The following is a 1,467-nucleotide window of genomic DNA, read 5'->3' as shown; positions in this document are numbered from 1 at the left end:
AGCGCGTCCACCATAGACTTTGCATGTGAACCTGATGCTCCTGATGCTGAAATCGCGTTTGGTGTGAACGCACCATTACATTACAGTTTTCTGACGTTTCCAGTCAAATATACATAAAAGAGCAACTACGATTTCAATAAAATCCCTGCAGTTTTTCTCAGGGATCACCTTGTTAGTTACCATTTTATGAGAATCTCTGTTTTGTGGTTTACATCTTAAATTACCTGATTACCGTTGAGAACTTTCATCTACCAAATCATGTAAAAAGTACCGGTAAGTAATTTTATCTTCCTAAAGAAAATCCAAACAAGATAATGGCAAAACAAAGTCCAGCCTTAAAGCAGGTGTGCTTACCGTGACTTCAGGAAACGTGTTCTTTATTAGGTTAAACATCTTCCTGTGAGACTGCAGGTCCCCTAAAGTCAGAAGCTCTTTGGCTCCCTCCTTTGTCTCACCCTTTGACTTCTTCTCGAGAGTGTCATCCTCATGCACTTTCTTCACCTGAACAAGGAAGAGAAAAAATGCACATTTTACCTGCTTGTAGTTTAAATCCTGTTTATGACTTGTGGCCTGACTGAAAAATAACACTCCAACCGTCCAGCTCACTAAACCATTTCACACCACTGTGACTTTCCACCAACAAAAAGAATCCACGAGGTAATGTTGGCTGTGTCCAAATGCAGGGGCTGCATCCTTTAAAGGCTGATTACTGTGTAGACCATGTAGGCCACGTCTTTCAAAAGACACATACATACATTACTTTGTTTATGGTCTGGATAAGAGAAAGCTGTTGGTCTTAAGCAACACGTTAAAACCATTAAGGCTGTCGACTATGTCTGAGAAGATGAAGTAATAAATAAACAATACACAGAAATAAATAACATTTTTATGACAGCATTGTTACTACAATAATAGTTTTCAAATTGAGAACTTGTGAACTTTTATTTTTATTTTTTTTTACCTCTGTCCCTCCCAGTTCTGCTGCCTTCACAGAGACGGCCAGTAGGTCCCTCAGATCCACCTTCTTCTTCTGCCTACAGACAGAAAAGAAGAGGATAAAGACAACGCCCGATGGAAACACAAACAGTTTAAACAGTAAATGTAGAAACGGATTGTATGTCTGTAAAAAAAACACTTAATGTGTAAGGTTAGCCTCACACAAAGCTTTAAGGTTTTCTCAAAGACTACTGAAACRGACATAACAGTTTATAAAAACATCAAACCTCTACTCTAGTAAAAACAGATTCATTTAAACAACCAGCACAGTAATATAATGAGTACATTTCTGACTCGATACATCCTGAGTCTCATCCTTTAACATTATACAACAAAAAAACAAGTCCAAGTCTGTCACATCCCAAGTATTTACTGAGGTTTTGAAGTCTAGAGCAGTGGTTCCCAAACTTTTTGTCTTCTGACCCACAAAATATCCACAGCAAAAACTTGTGACCCCAAATATTACTGGTC

The 1,467-nt window shown here is 38.2% G+C and overlaps 1 protein-coding gene across 1 annotated transcript in view; it reads right to left on the bottom strand.

The window, feature by feature from the left end:
• bpnt2 (3'(2'), 5'-bisphosphate nucleotidase 2) overlaps positions 1–1,034 on the bottom strand; it is a gene marked incomplete at its 5' end in the record, with an annotated part of 8,552 nt that extends 7,518 nt beyond the window's left edge. Inside the window, 2 exon segments of the mRNA XM_014004430.1 lie at positions 355–501; positions 962–1,034. Coding sequence (XP_013859884.1) covers positions 355–501; positions 962–1,034 — 220 coding nt within the window.
• Between the last annotated feature and the right edge of the window lie 433 nt (positions 1,035–1,467).

This window comes from Austrofundulus limnaeus, unplaced genomic scaffold (assembly GCF_001266775.1).
Source record: "Austrofundulus limnaeus strain Quisiro unplaced genomic scaffold, Austrofundulus_limnaeus-1.0 Scaffold24, whole genome shotgun sequence".
Taxonomy (NCBI): domain Eukaryota; kingdom Metazoa; phylum Chordata; class Actinopteri; order Cyprinodontiformes; family Rivulidae; genus Austrofundulus; species Austrofundulus limnaeus.
Note: the sequence above shows the minus strand (reverse complement) of the source record. Positions and strands in the feature narration are given on the sequence as shown.